We start from the raw sequence: 25,211 nt of genomic DNA, 5'->3' as shown, positions 1-25,211 counted from the left end.
TCATTCACTGGGGAAGTTCTTGCGTGATGTTTAGGTTTACGAGAGGGGATAGTTCACCTAAAAATTATTCACTCAGCCTTCTTCTGTGGATGAATATTCCTTCAACCCTTTTATTTTTACCCTAATATGTAGACTCTACTAAAGCAATAAGCCCTGTGAAGCCGTGGTTTACAGTGAATTTATAACAGCTAAGGGGCGTTGTTAGGTACGATGCGAAGCGGAGCTGTTATAAATTCACTGTAAACCACGGCTTCACGGGGCTTATTGCTTTTATAAAACGGTTATTCCATATACGTAGTAAGGTTTCACAAAATAAAACAGCAAATAAACTGTAATGATATTAATAAAAACAGTATTCTTCCACCAAACAATGTAGGTCCTCAGAAACAGTTGAGTAATTTACAACAGCGTCGAATGCGGCTCAGCCAATCAGAATCAAGCACCGGAACTCTCCGTTTTATAACAATAAGTAGCTGTTTAATTCATGTATTTTGGTCCAACTCTTGATATAAACCTGCTCTCTTTGATCTGCTTTCAGATTCAATCAAACTTGAACCCGAGTCTCCTCCACAGTTTGTGGAGAACAGCCTGTCGTTTTCCAAACCTCATGAAGATCAGTCCACCTCAGTGTTAAATATCGAGTGTCGTGTGTGTGGAGACAAGGCCTCTGGCTTCCATTACGGCGTTCACGCCTGCGAGGGCTGCAAGGTACGCTTTAAACTCTTCTAAAGATCACTTCTCTCATCATTATCATTGACTACACTCTCAGAAAAAAAGCTGTCACTGGGGCAGTACACCTGGTAGTGTACACTAGCTGTCATGAATCCAGGCCTCGTTTGGTAAATGTTATGAATTGTGTTTATTTGTACACTCCATATGCGTTCTTTTAGCACCGGATGCACAGCAGGTAACAGCATTAACATCAGTAATATCTGTTCTGAGCACAGTTCACAATGTACAGCACTGCAGCTCAACCACATGAAACTACACCAAAAATGGTGGAGATTCACTCATTGCTGCTAAATTTCACACACAATTACAAAAGAAACGGCACAATTTCAAAGTAACGTATTCAATTAAATGTGAAATTTTGAAGTAGAAAAACGGAAAGAAAACTCCATGTTATTTTTATTTTTTGTATTTTATTGTATTTATTTATTTATTACAGTGTACTGAAAGTGTAAATAAGATGTGAATGAGAGCTAGTACTCCTGATATCATGGACAATATAGTGGGCTTCAAATATTTGGCAATTTTTGTCATGCTTTTTAATAATTCAATACATTTTAAGTACTATAATAAATGTAGTATTTTTATCAACTATTACCTTTATTAAATTATAATAATAATTAGTAACAAATTGCTAAAATATAATATCACGATTAAAGATTTCAGTTAAAACATTAAACTGAAAAAAGTACATTTTTGATATTTTGGTATTTTGCTTTAATGACATTGTAATTGACCTGTTTGGAATCTGACCGTCTACAAAAAGTCACATTAACAGTGTCTTTCATTTACTAACCTTTGATTAGTCAACTAGAAATATGCACTGAAAAATTTATTCTACATTTTTTTACATTATAACATTTCTTGCTTGAACCCCAGATTCTCAATGTGAAGGCAGCTTATATATTTGGAAGTGAATTGTGTATGCTAACACATAATTGAGGCCCGTTCACACCAAGAACGATAAATATAAAGATAACTATAACTATTATCATCCACACCAACAGACGGTAATGTTCTGGGCCTTTAGAAGATGATTGAAACCATTAGAAGATCTCTGAACGGGATTTTAGACCAATGTGATTTCGAACTTCCAGCAAAATATGTTGTCACATGCTGCTTTTGATTTTATGCATGATGCTCAATTCTAGTCGAATGCTTGAATCCAATGCATCCCCTGAAGCCGGCGGGAGATCTGCGTCTTACTGGAAGGCAGAGAGGTGACAGCTTTCGTGGGGTTCAAACTAATACCCCGAACACACCAAGCTCTTCCAGTCATTCTGATAAATTTAGAACATCGAATCGGTTCTCAGACATGCAGATTAAGTCTGAAAATGCCCAACCTGATACATCTGAACCTGTCTGTCACTTTAACCGCAAACCCTCGGCAAGTTTCCACTGTGGCAGAAATATACATGGGCAGAAAGATATGTCTCAATAAGAATAATCATCTGAGTGGGTGACCCAGACATCTCAGGTGCTCACATTTCCCACACACTCAACCTGAGCGCTTTGATGATGCATCTCACAGAAGCTTCAGAAGAGCTCCACATGCACATTTAACACTTTTTTTACATACACGATATAAACGCCATTTATCATTTATTAAAAGTGTTGATGTGAAGAAGTTGCAACCGGATGATCCTTTAAAAAAAATGCTAATCTTGTGGTTAACCACATCCCGCTCGATGTGCTGCATTCTCTGAAAAATGAAAGGACTTCGCCAGAACGGTTTTATGCGCGCTTGTGTAAAAAAACACATTTCGGAATATGCTAAATTTGGGATGTTCCTACACTAGGGCTTTACTATAAATGGAACCAGCGCATTTTTGGTCACAAGAGAAACTGGCTAAATGCAGGTCCCATCACTTCACAATGCTTAAAGACGAGTTCAGCCAACCAGGTTAACTCTTTTATTGTTTAACAATACAAAGCCACCGTGTTTCACCTTACTATATATATTTTTGGCCTACAATGTTTCTAAATTTAAAAGTGTAGTGATCAAGAGGCAGAGCAAATGCACGAAAAACATCCTCTTTTAAAAGGCTCTTTCCTGTGTGCATAGTTCTCACATCAGTATGTATTTTTTACCTACTAAAAATACTGCATGGAGCCAGTCTTTGACTACACCAGTATATGAAAATGTCTACCAAAAATAGATTCGGTCAACGTCTTTTTGCACCCTGTATTGTTTCCACTTTAAACACGCTTAACGGACGCGCTCAAGAATCTGCGTCGAGGGAAATCTTCTGGTTCTGCTCTTTTTTTAAATGATCGTTTAAAAGCGTATTTGCCGTTGCACGTGCTTGTTGAGGTCCAACTGTGTGGGTTTTCATAATATTTGCACAGGCATTCTCTATATATGACCTCGAGTCAAGACAAAGACTGTTTTCTGGCCAAAGTCCAAAGCAGGCCGTTCGTAATGATATATTATATAGATAAAAGCGTGCTATCACGAGACCTCAGGTTATCTTCGAGTGTGTAATGACTCGAGTGGCATGTCGTACAGAAATCACTCAAAGGGCCTGTGGTTTGCTTTTTGGATTAAAGCATAACTAACTACCCGGATTGGATTCGAAGCGCAGATTTACACTGAGGATATGTAGAGAGAATCACTGTATATTTTCATATTATACAATATCCATATTCCGTGTGATTCCAGTGATTTTCAGAAATGCTTCACTGTGGAAATGAACATGTGTGTTTGTTACTTTAAGGAGCTGTTAGCTGATTTGTGCCTTAAAAATACACTTGTTTGTGTATCCCAGTCATAAAAAAAAAAGAAAAAAGAAATTGACTTGATTAAATGAAATGTGTTTCAGAGCAGTTCACCGCAGAATTTAATTCTTTCATTATTCACCCATAGCACTTTCTTCTATGAAGCAACAGGACAAATGTTCAATAATGTGGTGGTCACTCTTTAACACGCAATAAATGGGATCTGTATAAGCTTTAAGTATAATATAAGTCTTCTGAAGTCATACAGAAACTTTGTTTGAGGAACAGGCAAAAATGTGTTATACTGGATCAGACTGATTTGTGAACAGATCTTTTTTTTTCAGGTTTTGTGAACTGAATCAACTAATTCACTCAAAAAAAATTGTTCAGACGTTGTTACTGCTCTCATAAACTCATAAATATGCGAAGTAGAGCTGGTGAGGACATAAAGGTTTAAATTTCCAGTCAGTTCCTCACACAAAGCTACTGAATGACTACAGAAGAATTGCAATATAGCATTCAAGTATGATACTTAGGGCCATGTTTACTAACAGCTAGCAGCAGCACAAACCCTCTTTTGGGGTTATAAAGTTAAAAATGCCAGGATTTGCACTGAAAAGCCGTTACCTTCGTCTGACCTTATTGCATTGTCGGAGTTTGCATGATTCATTGTTTAAATAAATCATGCAAGGTGATTTACTTTAGACAGTTTATTAGTATTCGCACCATTATTTAACACTCCAAAAAAACAGCATTTTGTTCTGATTTCTGTTTGGTAAATCTTTATGGTACTTTTGCATGCTTTTCGAAGATCCAAAGCATGCAATTTGAATGTAAAAGAGCAGCCGGTACGTTTCTCCAAATGTTTCCATAGAGTAAGAACGTTTTCATTTGGAAGGTGAATTAAAGATGACAGAATTTTCATTTGGGCTGAACTTTTCCTTTAACTAATCAAACATGCTTTACCAAAAAATGACAGTGTGTCGTAACTATTAGTGGCAGCTGGCAAGCGTTCAGGCCGCAGGTCTATAGGAACTGCTATTGTGCTTCTTGACAATAAGCTGAATAGATCAGATATGTTTTTAAAGAATTCTAACAAGGCATCAGGAAAGCCTTTTCCCCTTCCTTCCTAACGACATTCCTTTTCTTTTTTGGCAGGGATTCTTCCGCAGAACCATTCGGCTGAAGCTGGTCTATGACCACTGCGACCTGCACTGCCGCATCCACAAGAAGAGTCGCAACAAGTGCCAGTACTGCCGCTTTCAGAAGTGCCTGATGGTGGGCATGTCACACAACGGTGAGCTGAGCATGAACCCGCGCTCATGAGAAAGGCCCTGCCGTTTCAGAGAACTGGTTTCTGTTTGAACCACTCGAGGCAGACTCTTCTCAATGCTACGCTCTGAGACAACTGCGCTTTGCCTCGTGTGCCTTGTTGTTTCCTTTGTGTGGTCTCCTGCTGCAACATATGTGGCATTTCTTTCAGAACGTGCAGAGATCGTGTGTGTGTGTGTGTGTGTGTGTGTGTGTGTGTGCATGTATGTGTGTGTGTGTGTGTGTGTGTTCGTTGCCTCGGGGCTTAAAGGCAAAGTGACACCTTGCAACTCTGCAACCGCACGAGTCCTGGTTAAAACACCTCAGTGTGGAACACCACATGTCTTTACCATCAGCTGATAGACTCACCATCTATCCATCTATCTATCTATCTATCTATCTATCTATCTATCTATCCTGTCTGTCTGTCGGTATCTATTTTATCTATTTTTCTGTTTTTATTTTAAATTCGTAATATTTTTTTTCTTTTTCATTTAGTTTAAAACATTTATTACTGATTTTTTTCCCTATAGACTATCATAAAAGACTATAAATATAAAGAAAATCCCTATATTTGTTTATATATATTTATGTTTAAATGTACAGTAGTTTGGTAGTCTGTTTTCGCTTTTATTTATTTTTTATTATCATGTATTTTGTTTTGTTTTTCTTTAATGCTTTCATTTTATCCTTTCCATTTAGTTTAAAGCAATTTTATTACAGATTATTTTCCTAAAGGATCTTATACAATGATAAGGATCTTATAAAATAAAATCCATGTAATTATATATATTTATGTTTAGATGTACAGTTTGTAATGTTTTAGTTTGCTTGTCTGTTTTTCTCTTTTATTTAAAATTTGATTTTTTTTATGTTTTGTTTTCTTTAATTCTTTCATTTAATCTTTTCCATTCATTTTTTAGCATTTAATGCACATTATTATTAAACTACCTGTTAAATAATAAATTAAATCAAATTAAGATATGTATTTATATTTATGCATACATGTATGGTTTTGTTATGCTTCTCTTTTCTAATTTATTTATTTATTTTCCTTTAATACTTTCATTTCCTCTTTTCCATTTAGCTTAAAGCTTTTATTCCGGATTCTTTCCGTGAAGGCTCTTACAAACAGGCTCTTGAATTACCCCATGTTTAAGCGTCTCTGAAGTTGATTGCAGGTGTTATGCTGCGCGCAGCGAGGTCAGTCAAGTTTAGTGATATCAGCTCGCCACATTCCCATTGGCTTGCTCTGTTTTCCCCCTCCCCTTCACACGCTCTCTCTCTGTTTTTATCATGCACATTGTAGTGGCTGGTTAAAATCAGGCTGGGTCTCTTTATCAATGATTCATGAAAGTGTGGACAGGCTGCCGCAAACATGCTGTGTCACTCGCTCTGGCCTCTGGCCAAGCCGCACATCAGGAGAAAGGTAGTCCGACATGCACTAGTTTACAAAAGGTGAGATAGTAATGCACACGTCATATCAATCAGCAAGTCGAGGCATATGCATGTAAGAAAGCGTTCACTTCCAAGCGTTTCGCAACCATTATGAATATTAGATCAAAAGCCGCGTGGGTTACAAACTTCAGACGTCACCTTCACAAACGCTCTCCAACCCCCAAGTCAAATAGTGTAATCAGACAATCCTGATCAAAGGTTTTCAAATGTTTTCACGTGTGAAGAAATGTATATACAATTTCATCTTGTACATTAAATCGAGGGCACCTTTTCACATTTCCTGTCTTACTGGCCTGAAAACTGGCCAAGGCTTATCGGAAGATACTCAAAAATGTAGATTTCAGCAGTTGTTAAAGTCTTTGAGAGCTCCCGTTCAGCTTATTTTCAGTTTCATGCGCAGAATGGTTAGATGGTTTTACGGCTGGTTATGTCCTTGTTTCTGTTGCCTTTGATCAGGTCGGCCGTCCTAGATTCAATGGAAATAGGCACAGGTTTCGCAAAGTTGAGATTACAATGCACAGATTCATTTGGTATTGGATGGTATTGTTAGATTTGAAGCTGTGTAAACTTCAGGCCAGTCATGTGCTCATCATAAACAATCCTTATGACGTTTCCATGCAATATTGCAATGAGTAACTAATAATGATAACATATTTTACATTTCAGATCAGTTCACTCATAAATAACATTCTGCCATTTTTTTACTCACTGTTATGTCGTTCCAAACACAAAAGGAGAACGCTTTTTAAAGAACACTTCCATTGTGGGTTTATATTATACTCTATAACAAGTTAAACAACCATATTTAAAGTGCATTTTTTTTATATTGGACAGATCACAGGTTTAAACCTGTTTTGTTCGGTTTGTCTAAAAGCAAATAACAACTCCCCACAGAAAATAAAATGAAATAAAATAAAATAAAGAAATAATTGTATATAGACACTTGTTAGTACATAACAGAAGATATGATGCATATTTATAAAAAGACATCCTAATAAACATTACAGTGTTGTCAAAGTTGTCTTTATTTGTAGTAAGGAAACGAAATTAAATTAAACATTGACTAACAGAATGTTTATATAGTTTTATCTTAGGTGAAAATTATAACATAATATAATTATAATTGATATATATATATATATTATCATATAATATAATATATGTATTTTAATGACCTACATCAAGTAACATTTTTGGCTTATCTCCAAAGAAAACATATTAAGTAAATAATCTTTTTATTTTGTATAAGTGTTTTTGTCTTTGGAAAAACAAATATTTTTGATTTATATTAAATCAAAATGTAGGGTTTATGAACCAAATCATAAATATAATTTTTGAGAAAAAATTCCGCTGTATCCGCAAATCAGAGTAATTAGTTAGTCCAAAAGTTGGTCCAAAGTATATTTTTTCAGTGTAGGCTGTAAAGTATAGAAGACTCTGTCCTGTTCTTTCTGTCATTATTACATATGGAATGAGGGAGTGTCTCTGATAGAGACGGAGTAACGTAAAGATATGTCTAGATTACTGGAGGAGGCCCGTCAGATCAATGACAACATCACTGTCACGTGCACATTTTATTGTTGAATCTTGAATCTTTTTAGCTTTCTCATTAACATGACAAAAATTCAAATATTGTGGTTCCGTTTATAATGGACCCATATGGACACTGAATTAATCACTATATAATATTTAAAATGTACTAAATGTGACCCTGGACCACAAAACCAGTCATAATTTTTGGCATAAAAGAAAAATCTATAATTTTGACCCATACAATGTATTGTTGGCTATTGCTACAAATATACCCCAGCGACTTAAGACTGCTTTTGTGCTCCAGGGTCACAAATGTCTAAAATGATATCAATACAATTCAAACCATACTAAGTGGGTCAAAACCAATATATTTGAGAACTTTTTATTAAATACTCCTTGTTGTTTTACATGAAAATGAGAAACTAGGGCATAAACGTGAGAATAAAACCACTGAGCACTGTTTGAAGCGGTCGTAATGACCTGTGCTAACATACTGAAATGCTGAAAACAAACTCCCCGACTTCAACTCCCACACAATATCCCCACAGACCCGAGGCGTTCAGCGAAGACTGCGAACATGATGGATCTGGGATTTGGGGGTTTTCAACTGTCTGTTTGTTTGCTTTTTTCCCAGCCATTCGTTTTGGTCGAATGCCCCAAGCCGAGAAAGAGAAGCTCCTGGCGGAGTTCTCCACTGACATGGATCACATGCACCCCGAATCGGCTGATCTCAGAGCCCTGGCCAGGCATCTCTACGAGTCCTATCTGAAGTACTTCCCCCTGACCAAAGCCAAGGCCAGGGCCATACTCTCAGGAAAGACCAGCGACAACACAGTGAGTGCAAACCCAATTCTTCTGCAATATAGCCATCCATTAGATGTGTAGCGCTCGATTGAGATGCCTTTTACATGTGCAGAAATCTGAAACCATCACAGATAGCACTGTATAGCTGTCTAGACGCAACATGAAGAGCAGTGCACTTGAAGCGTAGCCTAGGCAGAAATTCAGGTTTCCAACGTTAACTTGTCATGCGACTGAACACACAGATAGTCTCACGACATGCTTTCATCATGTCCTCTATTGCTTTCCACAACAAATCATGAACAACGACATAGTTTCACGTTTAGATTATTTCAAGAACATTCCCTAAATGAAAGAATTATTTACTGGTTATTATTACAAATTTGGAAAGAAACCTATTGAACATTCCTGTTTAGTTGACAGTAGAAATAAGTTCAAATCAAACATACCACACATAAAACGCCTGCATCACACGTCTTTAACAAGAGATATGACCAAGGCTGTTAAATGCTTGTTTTGACTAACGCAGCCAATGATACCAAACATCTGCTCTCTTTGGAGGAGAAATATTTAGAAAGGCACAGACTGCAGAAAGACTGTCCTATAAAAACATAAAAGTAGTATAGATATAAATCTATATATCAGAACCTTCTTAATTCATGCTTGATCAGTTCCACATTCGGGGCATGTGCACAAAACGAAAGATCAGCTTGGGATTCCACTGAGTAAACACTGCGAGGAATTATAGTTAGACTATCATTCTGAACACATAAATTCTTTGACTGACACTGGTAGGCCCATTTGCAGAAGACCTGTCATATTACTGCCTAACTTGATTTTGAGGTGGAACGACATGTTTGAAATGATTACTTAGGAAGTCTTTTCGTTCAACAGCATTTTTGAAGTCATTTCCGTGAACACATCATAATATCCCTCAACACATATGCAAACATGAATGCTTTGCCGACGCACTGTAAGCCTCCAGTCCTCAAGAGGGCGGTAGAGTTACCTTCATGTAACAAAGTCAGTGCCGTTAAACTGGCTGTTTTATACATCAAGTACCTAGATATAACTAACTCGCAGTTGAGCTTTAGCACCCTTGCCGCACAATTGTGTTGCATTGTAAATTTCAGTCAGATACAAATTTCGAAAGTCAAACTGAGCGTGACAGTCTAAACATGTTCACCTTGGTCCGTTAATGTAAACGTATAATCTCCATATAACAGTACATCTTAGTAAGATATCAGCAGTGTTGGGGAAAGTTACTTTTAAAAGTAATGCATTACAATATTGCGTTACTCCATTATAAAGTAACTAATTGCGTTACTTAGTTACTTTTTATGGAAAGTAATGTGTTATGTTACTTTTTCTCATCTGGGCTGGGCTTGCTTGTTTGTTTTTAATGTAAAAAAGTTCTATTTTTGGCAAATGTAAAAGCCCTTTCACGTCAGAAGTGAAGTGAATAAGCCTCAGGCTGAAGGAAATGTAAATTCACGTCTGTACAATAGAGGGCGCCGCTCAAACAAACTTTTCAGTTGTGCTGCTATTCTGAATTGCATGAAGAACAGGACGTAGGAAAATAAAGTTAAACACTCTTCAGTAATTAAAAAAATGTTATGTTTATCTAAAGTAATTTTTGCTTAGTAGGGTTGAATTGGATCATTGAAGGTCAGCAGCAAAGGCACTGGTTAATAAAATGGTACTAAATGCATAAAGGATATTAACGTGTTATTTAACATATTTAATTATTGCAGATTTGCTTCATCATGCTTTAGTCTAGATCTACAGTAACATCATGTTCACACAGCGCTCACAACTCCTCTGTTACTTATTTGAAAAAGTAACTCATATGTTCTTTACTAAATTAAAAAGTAATGCGTTCCTTTACTAGTTACTTGAAAAAAGTAATCTAATTATGTAACTCTTGTTACTTGTAATGCGTTACTACAAACACTGGCTATAACTCGCTGGATATTAAAGTGTTTGTTTTTGTAGCGTTAGATATTCGATTTAGCTGAAACCTAATACTTACATTTAAAAGTGTAATCTGGCATTTTCTGTCAAAAAAAAATCCTTTCGTCACTGACATGTAATTAATCTTGGGATAGTTTGGGTCACAAAGGATCCATCTGGTGTATCCCTCAAGGCCTGGGAAACAAAGGACGCATTTTAAGAAGACTTCGATTTGGAAAAGCCGCTGTGACTCGTTTGGTATTTGAATTGTGACACAGCTAATGAATCTTGAATCTTCTTGCATAGAGTATGTTTGGGCATTTGTATATTTATGTTTTCATGTTTAGAGCCAACTCGGACTCAAGTCTGTCTCAAGTCCGAGTCCGAAACCTTATTTTCAGGAGGACTTGGACTCGTATGAGCTGGTCTCGACTAGTCGTAGAAAATATGGTCTCGGGTCTGAGTCTGGTTTTGTTTGACTCGATCACTACAACATAGTTTGTTAGTGGAAACGGCGTTTAAGTGTGAGCTTCTCTTATTTGTATTAAAAATTTCGTAACGTACTCTAGGGCTGTCAAAAAAAATTCGGATTTCGAATATTCGTCGAATTTAAAATAAAAATCCACATTTTAGGTGTGCGTTAAGGAGGCAGCCTTATTAGTGGTGCACGAGATGCGATGATGATGTTCAATTCAATTCAAGTTTTCAATTCAAGTTTATTTGTATAGCGCTTTTTACGATACAAATCGTTGCAAAGCAACTTTACAGAAAATTAAGTTGTATGATGTAAGTGTCATTGCATTTAATGTTTTTGTTAACCTATCCAGTTGAAGCCACTATGCGGCGCTGCTGCGTTGTTCATTAAAAAATATTGCGGGAAAAGAGCACATCAATGCGGAGAAGATTCACACAGAACGCATATTTCGCGCATTTTCTAGAGGGACATCTATCACCGTCGCACACTCGCGTCTTTAGAAAGCCATGTAAAATTAATGTAAGTTCAACTTTGAAAAAACATATCTCGAGACTATGGCTGGGTTTTTTCCACATCCCACTGCAACTCGTGTTTTTAAATGAAAAATGTACTCTGTGTGATTGGCTTTCCGCCCTTTGTATTAAACTATGCATACATACATGTTGCTGTTTTGTTTATTTGTTTAAGAAACTTAATTAATTATAATTGGTTTATAAACATTATTTTAAACATTATGCACTTTTTTCCACAGATAGTCATGTTATCTTATGCTTTGAATAAACGTGCATTAGTAATATTTTGCTCGATGCGCCCTCTTGTGGCCTCAGCAGAGAAGCCAAAAGCTTTTCTTCACCCTAATTGAAATTATGCATTTTAAATTCGAATATAATTCGAATTCTGATAATATTTAAGTACAAAATTCGAATTTAGTTTTTCAGCCATTTTGACGTACACTTAGCATGGACTTTCTTCTTGTTCACAGCCTTTCGTTATTCACGACATGAAGTCTCTGTTGGAAGGCGAGCAGATGATCAACTGCCGGCAGATGCCCATGCAGGAACACAGGAGATCCGACATGCACGAGGTGGAGCTGCGCTTCTTCCACAGCTGCCAGTCGCGCTCGGCCGAAGCCGTCAGCGAAGTCACCGAATTCGCCAAGAGCATCCCGGGCTTCGTGAACCTGGACTTGAACGACCAGGTGACGCTCCTGAAGTACGGCGTCATCGAAGTCCTCATCATCATGATGGCGCCGCTCATGAACAAAGACGGCACCCTCATCTCCTACGGGCAGATCTTCATGACCCGCGAGTTTCTCAAGAGTTTGCGCAAACCCTTCTGTGAAATGATGGAGCCCAAGTTTGAGTTCTCCGTCAAGTTCAACATGCTGGAGCTGGACGACAACGACATGGCACTGTTCCTGGCTGTCATCATCCTGAGCGGAGGTGGGTCCCGCTTCAAGAAGCCAAACCTCATCAAGTTTCATCTGTCCCTCATTATTCTGTCTAACCAAACAGATAAGATTAACCTCAGTTGCATTTTTACTTCAGGTCGACCACAAGCTCAGTGACTCATGATATAATCTCCACTGAGCTTAAACCAAACTCTTGTGATCTAAGCTATCACGAGGTTGTGTCATACCTCAATTTCTATGAAACCAGAGCTAGCAGTCTTATATTTGACTCATTATCACTATGCTTGTTTAATTCACACTTCGGCAGTAACCGCAAGGCTCTGCGAGTGTGTGCAGTGCAGTTATCATTTAGTTTAATTGTTGACCAGTGCACTACCATTCAATAAAATGCTAACCTTGAACTCCGATGATTCAAATACATGATAAAATATTCTGTGGAAAATGTAATTAAGAAACTGAAGGAAAAAACTCTAAAAGAAACTTAGAGAACAGGTGAATCTAAAAAAGGAGAGACTGGAAGACTGGGTCATAAAGAAAATGAAGCCCAATTTATTTATTTTTTATTTAATTTGATTTAATTACGTTATTATTATTATTATTAATTAAATTATAAACAACCTGTGTAAAATTGTAAAAAAAATAATAATTAAAGAAATAAATAAACAAACAAATAAATAAATGTGAATATACAGTACATTGTGGTAGTTTTTTAACTAAATGTAATTGATGGTGATTATAAAAAATAAAATCATTGTGAAATATTTTTATAATTTACCTTATTTAAACAACAAAAATGTAACTGTTTTTAATGTGATGTTTTTATCACAATAATGTGAATTTGGGAATGGGATGGTTATCATCAATGATTATTGTCATAATATAAAAAAAATTTCTTGAAATAAATTATTTTATTTCATTTGATTTCTTTTCTTTTTTTTGTGCCAAAATATGACTGGAAAACCTGAAATTCTTTATGAGATTCACCTGAACAAATCTGTAGGAAAACATCTATTCGGTCTATTATAATTCATGGTTAAATGAACCACTGTCTCAAAACAGACAGATTCATGAACTTCTCCATCTTCCGCTGTTTTTTCCCTGCGGTAGATCGACCGGGTCTGCTGAATGTCAAGCCCATCGAGGATCTCCAGGAGACGGTTCTTCATTCTCTGGAGCTGCAGCTGAAGATGAGCCATCCCGACTCTCTGCAGCTGTTCGCTAAAGTGCTGCAGAAGATGACTGATCTGCGGCAGCTGGTGACCGATCACGTGCAGCTGATAGAGCTGCTGAAGGAGACAGAGGTGGACTGGTGCTTGCACCCGCTTCTGCAGGAGATCATGAGGGACTTGTACTAGTGTGTTTAGCAGATGCACACGGTTTTGATTCTGAGTTTGGTGTACTGCTCTGATGTAGTCGGTGAAGTTTTTGCACTGTAAAAAACTTTTGTCAGCAGAGAAACTAGAACAGGGTGTTTGACAGCGACCGCTTTGTGATTCGTTTCTGGCTTTCAAGAGTGCCGTGCCCAATGCAACGGTGCTGGTTAAAGAGGGCAGTGCCACTGTGAAAATCTTTTACCTGGTGATTTAAAACCACACTTGTGTTTGTGCATTCATAGCCCTTACAGGAAACATCAAAGTGACACTCCATATTTCATTTTTAAAAATAGCATAAATACAGTGGTGTGCAAAAGTCTGACACCACACCGCAAGTTAGGGACTTTTTTATTTAACCCTTCAATTAAGCATTTAAGAAAAGAAAAATAAAGATACGGTAAATGTTTTCTAGGTGTCTATCTAGGCAAATATAAATACATTTTAATTTAAAATAGTGACAATCACCATGTTGAAGTCATTTAATAGAGATTTTTCCAATTCTGCTGATATAATTAGTAATTAATAAATATACATGTGGGTTAAATCGTACTTTACATGCTTTAAGAAGTATTTGAACTTCAACAGAAGCAAAAAAAAAGAGTTTAACATGGTGATTGTCACTATTTTATATTTAATTTATTATATATTTAAATGTATTTTATTAGAGGAGAATACGAATTAATTAGAAGCAAGAACTCGTGGTCTCAGACTTTTAGACCCTGTCTTATTATGTTTAATTTTTGGCCATTATCAGAAAGTTTCAAATAGCACTATCAAAGAGTGCCACATATATGTCTCCAGCATTTGTTCATGTAGGGCTGCAATAAAAGTGACTTGTGTTGGAGAGAGAAGAGAAAACTAAACACACACACCACTATCATCAGATGTACCAAAGAGCTGGCGTTTGTCTCAAACTATGCACAAAATATATGACAGATAAATCTGAATGTGTAAGCGTGTAGTTTCATTTTAACCACTGATATTTGTCACAGTGTTTGTTGTTTTTGCTTATACATGGAGCAAATACAACACTTTCTTAGATTATTTTCCATCTGCTCTTTTTGCCTCAAATTCTGAACTTAAATATGTTGTCTTTTACATATGTGAAATTTTTTTTAAGCTGCAAGGGACTTTTTGTTTTTGTTCTGCTTTATTTTTCTTAGTCAGGATTTCTTTTCCAAATCATTCTAAAGCCTTGTTTTGTTTTGTTTTACCTAAATTCACAAAATGCATGTAAATAAGAAAAAAACATTTAAGAGGGAGCATCTTTCATAAATTTTAAATGACATGTAAGCCGTTAAATGTCAATTGCATTTGAATATGTAAATAAATGTTTTCAAACTATATTAACTTCTGGATTAACTGCTTCTACATTTCTGATTGACATGCGATATGCTCATTGCACACCTTTATCTCGCCGCCTACGCGCCTGCAGTGTGTGTGTGTGTGTGTGTGTGAGTATGTGTGTGTGTGTGTGTGAAAGAGAGAGAGTATGTGTGTGTGTGTGTGTGAAAGAGAGAGAGTATGTGTGTGTGTGTGTGTGAAAGAGAGAGAGTATGTGTGTGTGTGTGTGTGAAAGAGAGAGAGTATGTGTGTGTGTGTGTGTGAAAGAGAGAGAGTATGTGTGTGTGTGTGTGTGAAAGAGAGAGAGTATGTGTGTGTGTGTGTGTGAAAGAGAGAGAGTATGTGTGTGTGTGTGTGTGAAAGAGAGAGAGTATGTGTGTGTGTGTGTGTGAAAGAGAGAGAGTATGTGTGTGTGTGTGTGTGAAAGAGAGAGAGTATGTGTGTGTGTGTGTGTGAAAGAGAGAGAGTATGTGTGTGTGTGTGTGTGAAAGAGAGAGAGTATGTGTGTGTGTGTGTGTGAAAGAGAGAGAGTATGTGTGTGTGTGTGTGTGAAAGAGAGAGAGTATGTGTGTGTGTGTGTGTGAAAGAGAGAGAGTATGTGTGTGTGTGTGTGTGAAAGAGAGAGAGTATGTGTGTGTGTGTGTGTGAAAGAGAGAGAGTATGTGTGTGTGTGTGTGTGAAAGAGAGAGAGTATGTGTGTGTGTGTGTGTGTGTGTGTGTGTGTGTGTGTTAATGAATGTCTTCCTATTGAAGTCTTGAGCAGGCAGAGATTGCGTGCAGTTCCGTAACACGCAAAGCTTCTTTGAGTCATTACATCAGGCTTTTATTGCGTGTGTGTCACTGAACACACCCTGTTGTGATTGCAAAACGTGAACTTCACTGCACCCCGCAGTAGATGCATATCTCCTTTGTCAAAATATCATTTCCAGCTGGACGGGACACGACTATTTCTTCCTTTTGATAGAATACGGTTTTAGTTACACCTCAGTGAAAAATGACAGAGCCTGAATGCTAAAAGATGTTGGATTTGATGCTGTTTTCGGGGGTCAGGGAAGGGGAAGTGGGAGACTTGATGTGAGGCGTCATTAGTTTCTGCTGATTGATGTGCCCATGATGTCTTTCACAATCTTCTTTGGATCAAAAACATTTTAAAACAAAACCAGCAAGTTTAATGTGACTGACTCTGTTTCAAACTATAAACTAATGCAACTTACTTCATCCAAATTTGCCAGAAAATATTTTTATTTTCAGCTAAACACTAAAAATGAGGATTTATTTGTATGTTTTGCATAGTTTATTTTTTAATATTACAATTCTTTTTTTTAAGGTAGACAGTAACACTGCAATAAGATCCCATTAGTTCACATGAATGCATTAACTCACATTAACAACAAGCAATACATTTGTTACAGTAGTTATTAATCTTTGTCACTAAAAACACAACTGTTCGTTGCCATTCATGTCATCTCAGGTCTATTAAACAGCTACAGCTTTTGATTTTCATAATGCATTAGTAAATGTTGAAATTAACAGTACTAAGATTAATAACTGCTCTACAGGTACATTTTAGTTTTAGCTCATATTAACTCACGTAGTTAATGTTAAACAGAACTCAGTTTGAACCTGTGTAATTCACTCATTTAATAATATGGTGTGGAAGTAGAGAAATAAGTAGATCAGAATAAAATGAGTATCTCCATGATACTGACCATCATTTAACAGAACTGTAAACACAACTATAAACCTATTCATTGCCAACAACAAGTATTTAGGATCTTTGTAAACCCCATTCTAGGCCAAAACAAACAAATACACCAAAACTATATATTAAGTAAGTGGAAAACACCATTAAAATGTATGAACATTTCAAAACATGCAACTCGATTATGGCTAAAAACTTGTCGCTTTAGCACGATGGGAAAGCTTTTGCATAGCTCTGCCTCAGCGGTGCTTTATTTGCTTGTTTTCTCCTGAGGCTGGGATGGAATGGACAGTCTGAAGCTGTGGCACTCGAACACGGCTCTCCTCTGGAAAGCAGCCTGCTGTCTGTTTTGATGATGATGATGATGATTAAATGTGTTTTGTGCTGTGTCAGCATATCCTTTACTTCGTTACTATCAGTCCTCCAGAGACTTCATCCTGCCAAGACGCTTCACGGACAATGCCAAGTCATTTCAGAAAATACATTTTGCTGCTTTAAAAATCTTTGAAGGAATGCAGCCAAAGATAGCAGGCCCTGTGTGTTTGTGGAGCGTCGCACACGGCAGCTTGAATATGTTCCCCGGGTGTCTAATATGGGAAGATAGTGAAGGAGTACACCTGCTGCTATATTAAAAACAATAGCAATGTGCAAACAATGCCTGATAAAGATGTTTTCTCAGATTGAGAGTTGACTTGGATGAACAACATGGCAACATTACAGTAGAGCATTTCCAGCTAACAAAAATACATTCTAAGAAGCCATTGTCAACGTTCAAATTAAGTTATGAAAACCTTGTTTCTCTGAATTTTCAAAACTTCCACTTTTTAAAAACTTTTGGTGACACTTTCTATGAAGCCCGTATTTATAACACATTATAAGGGCATTCGTAAGGCATTATAATGAATGCATAATACGTTATTAAAATAACTTATAATATGTTGTTTCATCTCATAAATAATCATAACAACAATTATAATACTTCATAAAACTTACTTATTTGTGGTTATAACGTTTATGAGTATGATTATGTATAACACGCAAATAAACACCATGTTAAATCCACGTAATATCTCATATCTTGACATTATTTATTTAAGACCTGTAGAGTATCTTACTGATATTACAATAAATATAGTTAAAATTAAATGTGCCATATTACACTCATCTAAACAGATTTCTGATCTTACAGCTGTTTAAGAAAAAAATATATTTTTATTATTATTATTGTTGCTATTATTTATAAGTGGTCTTTGTCTGCTTTAAATAAAGTAACAAGTTAACAACTGCAAGATATGAGATTTATAATATATCATAACTATGGGAAATATAATCCATTGTGAGTTAAGTGGATGCATTGTGTTCATTGTGTATTATAAATCATCATTAAACTCTTAAAAGCTATAACCACAAATAAGTAGATATTATAATGCATTACAACTGTTGTTATGATTACTCATGAGATGATACAACATATTATAAGGTTTTTATAATACATTATGCATTCATTATAATGCCTTAAGAATACTCTTATAATGTATTATAAATACGGGCTTCATAGAAAGTGTTACCAAACTTTTTTCTTCGTTCCATTTGATCAATATACAAACATTATGGAATGTCACTTTCGAATGTTTTCTTAAAAATTCTGAAATAAGTAGTAACATTAAAAAATAAATACATAAATTAGTCGAACATCAAACTAAAATGTTCAGTAATGTATAAATAATGTTTTTGAGCTAACATTATTAAAGGCCAGATAACTCTGAATGAATGTTCTTTTAACATTACTGGAAGAGCGTTTGTTCATAACTTTGACAGAACGCTAGCCAAAGTTATGAGAATCCTCCCTTTTGTAGATATATTGACTTACATGGGGTAGGCTTTGGGTAAATCTATAATTAGTCTGTGGAATGCCCTGGTTTAGCACTGAAAGTGTGTGTTGTACAGGAGTGGCTCCTGGGGCTTCTAACAAAAGATCACGGGAGGATTTTTTAAAGTTCACACTGAATGCTGAGGTTGTGAAAGCAGGCCTAACTATTCCAGCCGGTCTCCTCTCCACCCACGTCCAGCGCTCAGAAACACATGGCAGTGTCACTCACATGTCTTTCATTCTTACAGAGAAACACAGCAAACAAAGCCAGTAAAGCTTTTCTGTCATTGCTTTAGTCCTGTCTGAGGTGTGTGCGCCAGGACCTGAATGAAAGCACTGAGGGGTTTAATCCCCCAAAATACAACTCTGTCACAGACACACGGCTGAACACAACATTTTCATTTGGTTTAGTACATACGTGTATATCTGTATATATGTAAAGTCTTAAATGTCCCTGTTGAAAAAACCAGCATATGCTGGTTAGGTATGTTCTGACGCTGGGATGCTGGTTTAAGCTGGTCCTTTGCTGGTTTATGCTGGTCCTTTGCTGGTTTATGCTGGTCTTTGCAGCATCCCAGCGTCAAAACATACCTAACCAGCATATGCTGTTTTTTTCAACAGGGGTATGTGTGTGGTAGTATGGATATATATATATATATATATATATATAGTCTGATAGACGTCTTTAAGATGTCAGTTTTACATACATTATAAATCATAAACATCTTATGGACATTTTCTAGACGTCTATTTGACATCTGATAGGAAACACGTCCTATAGACGTATTGCAGATGAGCAAACTCTCTAAAAAATACGTCTTGCAGACGTCAAATATACATCTCTGTGATGTAGGTGTGCTGTCAGGGCATGAAACTGTATGACTGTCTATTTGACATCTAAAAGGAAACGTCCTATAGACGTATTGCAGATGAGCAAACTCTCTAAAAAATACGTCTTGCAGACGTCAAATATACATCTCTGTGATGTAGGTGTGCTGTCAGGGCATGAAACTGTATGACTGCTATCCATAAACCATGGTTTACACTTGTTACTCCAAAGTACTTCAAAAATACCATGGCATTGCCTAGTTCCTCTAGGGTACTAACTTTGGTTAGTGACATTTTTATTGCCTATGTATACATATAGCCTACAATTATATGCATTTTCTGGTTAAGTGTGCCTGCAAAACGGCCTTAATTATAAATATGAAGACGTACACGTATAATTAAATATGTGAAGTAAATTCGTCCCTCTGGTTTATTTGGTAAATATCGCTCTCTGCTGGCTCTTGAAACAAATTACAATGTTACTCTTTGAATATGTGTAGTGTGGACATAGATTCGTGATATTTAGCTGTGTGTTTTATGATAAATACCCCTTATTTGATTTGACTGTTTTACATCACTTGCTAACTGATAAATGTTTATTTCGTGTTTCTCTAAACAAGGAAGCTCGGAACTAACGGCGCTGTTTTCAGAAGCGCCACGGACGATATTTGCTGCGGCACCGGCAGCTCACATGGCGCTGCGTGTGTTAGCGCGAGAAACTTATGCGATCAAGACAAAAGCCCTGTGACAAAGCTGCGCGATGCTGTGCATGGGATCTGACTGACCTGTCCTTCATGACGGAAGCCGTGTTTCAAGCCCCTAAACGGCGGGCGAAGGTTTATGAGTCGTTTGAAGCTCCTCTCCCCATCTCACTGAGCGCAGAGGACAAAGAGCCCATCATCTACAGAGCAGAGATCATCAGTCATCATGTCGTAGTCACAGATCCTGCTCACATACTGCCTCTGTATGAGCGGGTGAGGCGTGCACCACACGCAGTAAATCAGACATGTGAGCCCAGGTCACTTCTCAAGCTGTAATGTGTGTTTGCTCCTCAAGGGTTACTTCGGTAAAGGAGTGTTCTCTAGATCCAGACCTGAGCACGGGATCTCTCAGCAATGGAAATGTAGGTTGTTGTGGTCGCTGGAAGCATTATAACATTTAATGAGAAGGGTAGCATCTAAGCTTTTTATATGACCGTGACTCTTTCCTTTGTTTTAGACGTTGGAGACAGATGTCTACCTGTGATCTCCTCGTCAGAGTAAGAAGGTCTTGGACAGCTTTACTTCTACTCTCGTGTGTGCACAGGTGCTTAATGATCAAGGTGTTGGTTTAATTTCCTGCAGATACCAGAAGCGCCTCCGCTGGGCTCGTGCGGCTCTCCTGATGCAGGGATTGGAGGATGAGTCGGTCAGTCATGCATTAGAGACTCTCACAAAGCCAGTGGAGTTTGTTGTTGGGGAAGAACAAAGCCTTGGCTCATTGGTCGACCAGTCAATGGATGAAGTGTCATGTGAACACGGCAGTCTGGATCGAACTGATCCTGCGAGGCCTCAACGGCAAGGAAACCCACTGTATGATCCTCTGGCTGAAGTCTGTCCTGAAGAGCCCGAGCAGCTTTTAAAAGCCCATGTGAAGTGCAGAAGACCTGAGGAGCAGCAGCCCATGAGTTCAGAAGCTTATCAGCACGTTCTGGTGGTGCTCTCTGAAGATGATGACAGTGCAAGCTCTACCACGGCTAACGTCTCCGGTGTAAATAACACCAGATTATACTCTTCAAAAGGAAATGCCAGTGCTAACAAAGCGAATGGCATCATCCTTAAAAACCATCTGTTGCACACGTTTTGGTGTATTGCAAAAAAAAAAAAAAAGTCTAGCGCATCAAAATCTTTGCTGATGGTTATCATGTTAGTGCATAAACTTTATGTAAATACTATAAATGTCACCAGAAACTAGTTTGGAAGCACTTTTTTGTCTGGAAGAAGGGCTTTAACGCAAATGTGACCCTGGAGCACAATTCAATTCAAGGGTCAATTTTTCGAAATTGAGATTTATGCATAATCTGAAAAATCTATAATTGTGACCCATACAATGTATTGTTGGCTATTGCTACAAATATACCCCAGCGACTTAAGACTGCTTTTGTGCTCCAGCGTCACATATAGTTGCTCCCATTAAAGCGCTTTTTCTCGTTAATGTTCAAAGGTGTGTTAAAACTACCAAGTCAAACGATAAGAAATCTGAATTCTAAACATGTCTCACTCTCTCAGTATTATTATGAGAATATATTCAAAAGTTATTTTTCTCTAAGCGCAGCCGGCTTGACTGCATGTTAATGGTGCAAGATTGAATCAATTATTATTTTTTGTTTACTATACAGTCCTGTTTTTTTATTTTTTTCAATGGACTCTTAAATGTTTCATACAGGATGAGAGCGTATCGTATTAAATTATTTGTAAGCTGATCAATTTCAATTCTCCCGTTACTCTCACTATTTTACCAGGTTTTGAGGATATGCACAAAATGCTGTTGAAAACGGTGCAGATCTCTTTTGCAATGCACCAAAACGTATGCAACAAATCTATGACAGTGGACGGGAAATTGGCTAGTGACAGCTTAGAAGTAGAAAGTGTATAAAAGTTCAAACTAGCACATCTTCGACCGAATGAATGTACAAACAGTCTGAATGTTAAGCAGTACGGAGCTGATTGCAGAGGAGAAGAAAACGATGCTTTACAAGCAACGCAGTGACAGTTTTCACTCTTCTTCAGAGAACTTTGCCTTCAGCTGTTTCGGAAAAGACACTTTGTTTTTTAATGAGCGAACCTGTTGGTAATGGACTCTTGTCTATTTCAGGAGCAGCAGGGCAAGTTAGTGTGCAGAATAAACCCTTTCAGCATGATGGAGTATCTGCAACTCAGTTATGAAGAAGTAAGTGACTCTGCAGGACGGTTCAAGCTCTCTGTGTGACGGATTGCATCAGAAATCCTTCCTGTCGACACACTGCATACTGCTGCAATTCGTTCCCAGCGCAAACAGCCAGCCCTCCATCACTGCGGTCTCGTGCCCCTGGTTTCTATCTGTCAGGTTTGAGTCAAATAGGCTACATCATATTTTCCTCTAGCTTTTATTGTTACAGCTGGATATAGTCGAGTGATTTCATTACCCTGAGCCAATCCAAACAACACGGCTGAATATCTTATCTACTCTCTTCTGTTAACTCAAGCTCCCTCAACAGCAGCTTACTGAAACTACCACTCCCTCTCACTAACACAATCCCATCCCATCATCCTCCAGGAAAGTACACACACCCTCGAGTCCAATCAGAGAGTCCGAGCGAGTGTCTGGAGGAATGTGGGATGGTTTATAATTGGTTATTTATCATCCTGTATGCTTGACCTCTCCCTGACATCCCCCTGTGCGATTGCTATCATCGGCCGGTGTGATCTAGGACACATCCTAACATGAACTTCAGGTCATTTGTCTCCTAACAAGCAGCTTGTCTTTGTTTCAGGCGTTCTTTCTGGTTTATGCTCTGGGCTGCTTGTCAGTTTATTACAGCGGGGTGAGTTCTTAGCCTCTTTTCTGCGTGTACGTGTCTTTTACCGGTGTAATGTCTTGACTGGTGAACGTCTGTCCGGTTGTGTTTCCTGTAGGAAGCTCTGTCGGTGGCTCAGGTTTGGACCATGTTTCGTTCGCTGCAGCCCAGCTTCTCCAGCTCCTACGCGGCCTATCACTACTTCCGCAGTAAAGGCTGGGTGCCAAAGTCTGGAATTAAATACGGGACTGATTTAAGTAAGGATATTTCTCACAAAATCTCAACTTTAAACCTGAACTACATCCAACTCTGTTTTGTTTTCAAAGCTGGGTCATTTCTTCTATAAATGTGGCAAGCAACTCCACATTTCAAAAGTAAGAAATTGCATTGGCATTCATGTGTTGTTCAGCTTTGCTATGATTCGGCTGTAGGTCCAACATAAAAATTAGACTTGTTTTTAACCAGTGTCCTCGTGTGTGTGTACTCTAGTAATAACAGTAAATGATGAATGCAAGGTTTTTATGAAGATCAGACTTTAAGACATTTTTCAGACCAAGTCAAGAGAATTAATGGACCAAATTGAAAGGGAACGTAAAACGTCACTATGCAGTACATATATATATATATATATACACACACACACACACACACACACTGAATATGCATACAAGCCAAGTCAGAATGTAAATGTAGAAAATGTTTGTGATTTTCCAACAGATCTTCATTGCTTTTTTAATTAATTAATAAATAAATAAAACTAGACTATGGAAATATCTCTATAATTAGCACTGCAAATAATCAATGTTCTTCCTATATGTTATATTTTTGTCTTGTCTTCCAGTGCAAATGTCTAAAGATTCTTAAATCAAGATACATTGAGAAGCAGAATGACAAGAAGTCTTGTTTTCTGAGAAATTGATCAAACTGAAGTGAGTTTATGATTAAAACAAGGACACGTATCTGCCAATGGTTTCAAGTAACTCAAAGGGAAAACAAGTTTTCATTCCCCATCGACAGATACTTGTTTTCCGTTTTTTAAGCATAAACTCGATTTTGTTCAAGTTCTCAGAAAACAAGAGTTGGACTGTAAATGTATTTGGATTTAAGTATGTTTAGATACTTGTAATGGAAAACGAGACAAAAACATTTTTTGCAATGCATGCAACATTTAATGCCATGGACTTTGTGATTTCAAGATTTTCTGCTCTGATTTAAAACATTTTTAAGGCCTTAATTTGTGGAAGGACGAATTAAGAATTTTTAAGATCTGCACAAACCCTGGAATAATTACAACTAATTAACTAACTAACCCTTAACTAACTAACCCTATGTTGTTAATTAATAGTACTTAAGTATTTATTTGTGTAACAAGGACGCACTAAAATAAAGTGTGACCAAAGTTAATAACTTGCATTGAAGTCCAAATATGGCCAGTTCATGTATTTGGTTTCTACGCCTATGAAAATGATTTCAAAAAGAATATCAAGCTTTGCCTGTCATGAAGCAGTGACAGCATTATAGAAGAAGAGCAGTGTGGTGTTTTCAGATGGTGCCGTCTGTAATGGCACAGAATCAGCCCGTTGTTCTCAGGAGCACTGATGTTTATGGCCTGTCCTTCTGAAACATTTAGGCCTGTCCCTGCATTAGCTGAGTCCAGCGGGTCAGAGAGATTTTCCAAGCAGTGTCAGTAACGCTCGAGGAGGACGGCTGAATTATTCAGGTCTATTGAGCATTGCTTTCCTCGCTCTCCCGACCCGTAGCACTGCAGTCTCATTGACATGACATGGAAACTGACTCTTGGCTGTGAACTTCAGGAGGTGTGGGCTCCTGTAGACACACGACACTATAGAGTTGCCTCTTGTCTGTTGCTGTTTCAGCTCTCAGATTCTCCTTTCGTTCTCTCTTTCTAGTGCTCTACCGAAAAGGACCACCATTTTATCATGCAAGGTTTGTTCTTAATCAGGCAGATGTTGAAAATGTTTGCTTTTGATGGTGCATCAAGATTCAAAGATACAGTCCAGAAATTCACATGAAAACACGTGTTTGTTTGTTTGTTTGTTTGTGTGTGTGTGTGTGTCTGTCTGTCTGTCTGTCTGTCTGTCTTTTGTCTGAGTTTGTGTTTGTGTGTGTGTGTCTGTCTGTCTGTCTGTGCGTGCGTGCGTGCGTGTCT

The 25,211-nt window shown here is 37.5% G+C and overlaps 2 protein-coding genes across 4 annotated transcripts in view; both read left to right on the top strand.

The window, feature by feature from the left end:
• pparg (peroxisome proliferator-activated receptor gamma) overlaps positions 1-15,054 on the top strand; it is a 30,231-nt gene extending 15,177 nt beyond the window's left edge. For all 3 annotated transcript variants that reach the window (XM_016484591.1, XM_016484592.1, XM_016484590.1), the window contains exons 3-7: positions 539-708; positions 4,606-4,744; positions 8,384-8,583; positions 11,961-12,420; positions 13,497-15,054. In XM_016484591.1, coding sequence (XP_016340077.1) covers positions 539-708; positions 4,606-4,744; positions 8,384-8,583; positions 11,961-12,420; positions 13,497-13,744 — 1,217 coding nt within the window. In that variant the 3' untranslated portion in view covers positions 13,745-15,054. The remainder of the gene's footprint in view (positions 1-538; positions 709-4,605; positions 4,745-8,383; positions 8,584-11,960; positions 12,421-13,496) is intronic.
• A 5,084-nt stretch (positions 15,055-20,138) lies between these two features.
• The window catches only part of tsen2 (TSEN2 tRNA splicing endonuclease subunit), a 9,226-nt gene continuing 4,153 nt past the window's right edge, over positions 20,139-25,211 (top strand). Inside the window, exons 1-8 of the mRNA XM_016484593.1 lie at positions 20,139-20,480; positions 20,563-20,629; positions 20,725-20,764; positions 20,850-21,255; positions 22,360-22,434; positions 23,018-23,068; positions 23,160-23,298; positions 24,952-24,988. Of these exons, the coding sequence (XP_016340079.1) occupies positions 20,229-20,480; positions 20,563-20,629; positions 20,725-20,764; positions 20,850-21,255; positions 22,360-22,434; positions 23,018-23,068; positions 23,160-23,298; positions 24,952-24,988 (1,067 nt within the window). The 5' untranslated portion in view covers positions 20,139-20,228. The remainder of the gene's footprint in view (positions 20,481-20,562; positions 20,630-20,724; positions 20,765-20,849; positions 21,256-22,359; positions 22,435-23,017; positions 23,069-23,159; positions 23,299-24,951; positions 24,989-25,211) is intronic.

This window comes from Sinocyclocheilus anshuiensis, unplaced genomic scaffold, assembly GCF_001515605.1.
Source record: "Sinocyclocheilus anshuiensis isolate Anshui unplaced genomic scaffold, SAMN03320099.WGS_v1.1 scaffold1805, whole genome shotgun sequence".
Classification (NCBI taxonomy): domain Eukaryota; kingdom Metazoa; phylum Chordata; class Actinopteri; order Cypriniformes; family Cyprinidae; genus Sinocyclocheilus; species Sinocyclocheilus anshuiensis.
This window is presented reverse-complemented; position numbering and strand designations above follow the sequence as displayed.